General features: G+C 55.2%; 1 protein-coding gene across 1 annotated transcript in view; it reads right to left on the reverse strand.

Moving 5' to 3' along the window:
- Positions 1–103: 103 nt before the first annotated feature.
- The window catches only part of LOC103779023 (NEDD4-like E3 ubiquitin-protein ligase WWP2), a gene marked incomplete at its 5' end in the record, with an annotated part of 6,996 nt that continues 5,847 nt past the window's right edge, over positions 104–1,252 (reverse strand). The window contains 2 exons of the mRNA XM_008946643.1: positions 104–203; positions 415–489. Of these exons, the coding sequence (XP_008944891.1) occupies positions 104–203; positions 415–489 (175 nt within the window). The remainder of the gene's footprint in view (positions 204–414; positions 490–1,252) is intronic.

Genomic DNA, 1,252 nt, shown 5'->3' on the forward strand with positions numbered 1-1,252 from the left:
GGCGGCCCGCGCACCATCCTGCAGAGAGGGCTCGGCCCTGAGCACCGTGGGCACCGCCAGCACCCCAGGGCCCCCCCTGCCCCAGGAAAGCACCAAAGCTCCGTCACTCCTGTCCAAAGCCTTCCGTCTCCTCGATCGCGTAAAGCAGCTTCTCCTTCAGCTGTTCGTAGCTCTTGTAGGGAGGGAGATCCAGGCGGTTAAAGCTGGAGAGACAAAGGAGGCTGTGAGCAGCACCCTGACCCTGATTCTCCCCCCCAGGCCGCTGCAGGAAGACGCATGGCCAGGAACAACAGCTACATCCCATGGGAATGCAGGCAAGGGGATGGAAGGGACAGGGGGGGCCCAGGCCCCATGCAGCCCCTGCTCACAGTTGTCCCCATGTGCTCATAACAGGGTCAAGGAGAAAAGACTTACCATGTATGGCTCCGAGGCAGCCACGTCTCTTTGCCAACTTTATCGATGCAGAATTTCTGGGGCCCGTTGCTGCCTGTGAATTGTGAGCAGAGTAAACCTCGTTACATAACCAGGAGGTGAAAAAGAAACCACTCCGACCCATGGTCAGCCAGCAGGTCACACCAGCACACGCCCTTGTGACCCTAGAGACACGTCGGGGTGTAAATCCGTAGCCACACTCACTGCCTGTTCTGACCCCTCTGCACAGAGGGTGCACACAGAAGGAGAAAGGAGACAGGCAAACTCACAGCACAGGGGTAACTGTGCGACTTCTAAGCAGGGCGCTTAAGTTGCACGTGCTCGATCACATTTATCCGTGGACCCACAGGACTGAGCGGGTCCGTCCAAGGGAGTTTTTGAGGACCTGCCTCAGGAAGTCTGAGTCACTGAGGTCACTACTTAACACATTGTGAATGCTGGAGAGGTTCCAGGGGCCCTGAAACAAGCTGAGATGCCAGTGAGAATAAACCACTCATTTATTAACGGGCTACACTAGCTGGTTAGCTTGACACGGATTCCAGGAAAGTAAGGGAAAGGCTGGTAAAGGCTCCAAAAAGCAGCAAATTAAAGGACAAGAGCAGAATAACGCCATGCTGTGGTTTTCTGGAAAAGGGGTTTTGTCGCACAAAAAATCTAAATTAAATCAAAACCCAAATCTAATTCAAAAGGAGGTCACAAGCTGACTGCGGTGGCACAGTCCACAGCTAAGGAATTTGGGTACGGCACGCCGCAGGACTCATGGGCCGTGCTGGGGCGTGGAGCTGCTGCACTGCCCTGCGACGGACACGTAGACAAGCAG

This window comes from Merops nubicus, unplaced genomic scaffold (genome assembly GCF_000691845.1).
Source record: "Merops nubicus isolate BGI_N331 unplaced genomic scaffold, ASM69184v1 scaffold21730, whole genome shotgun sequence".
Taxonomy (NCBI): domain Eukaryota; kingdom Metazoa; phylum Chordata; class Aves; order Coraciiformes; family Meropidae; genus Merops; species Merops nubicus.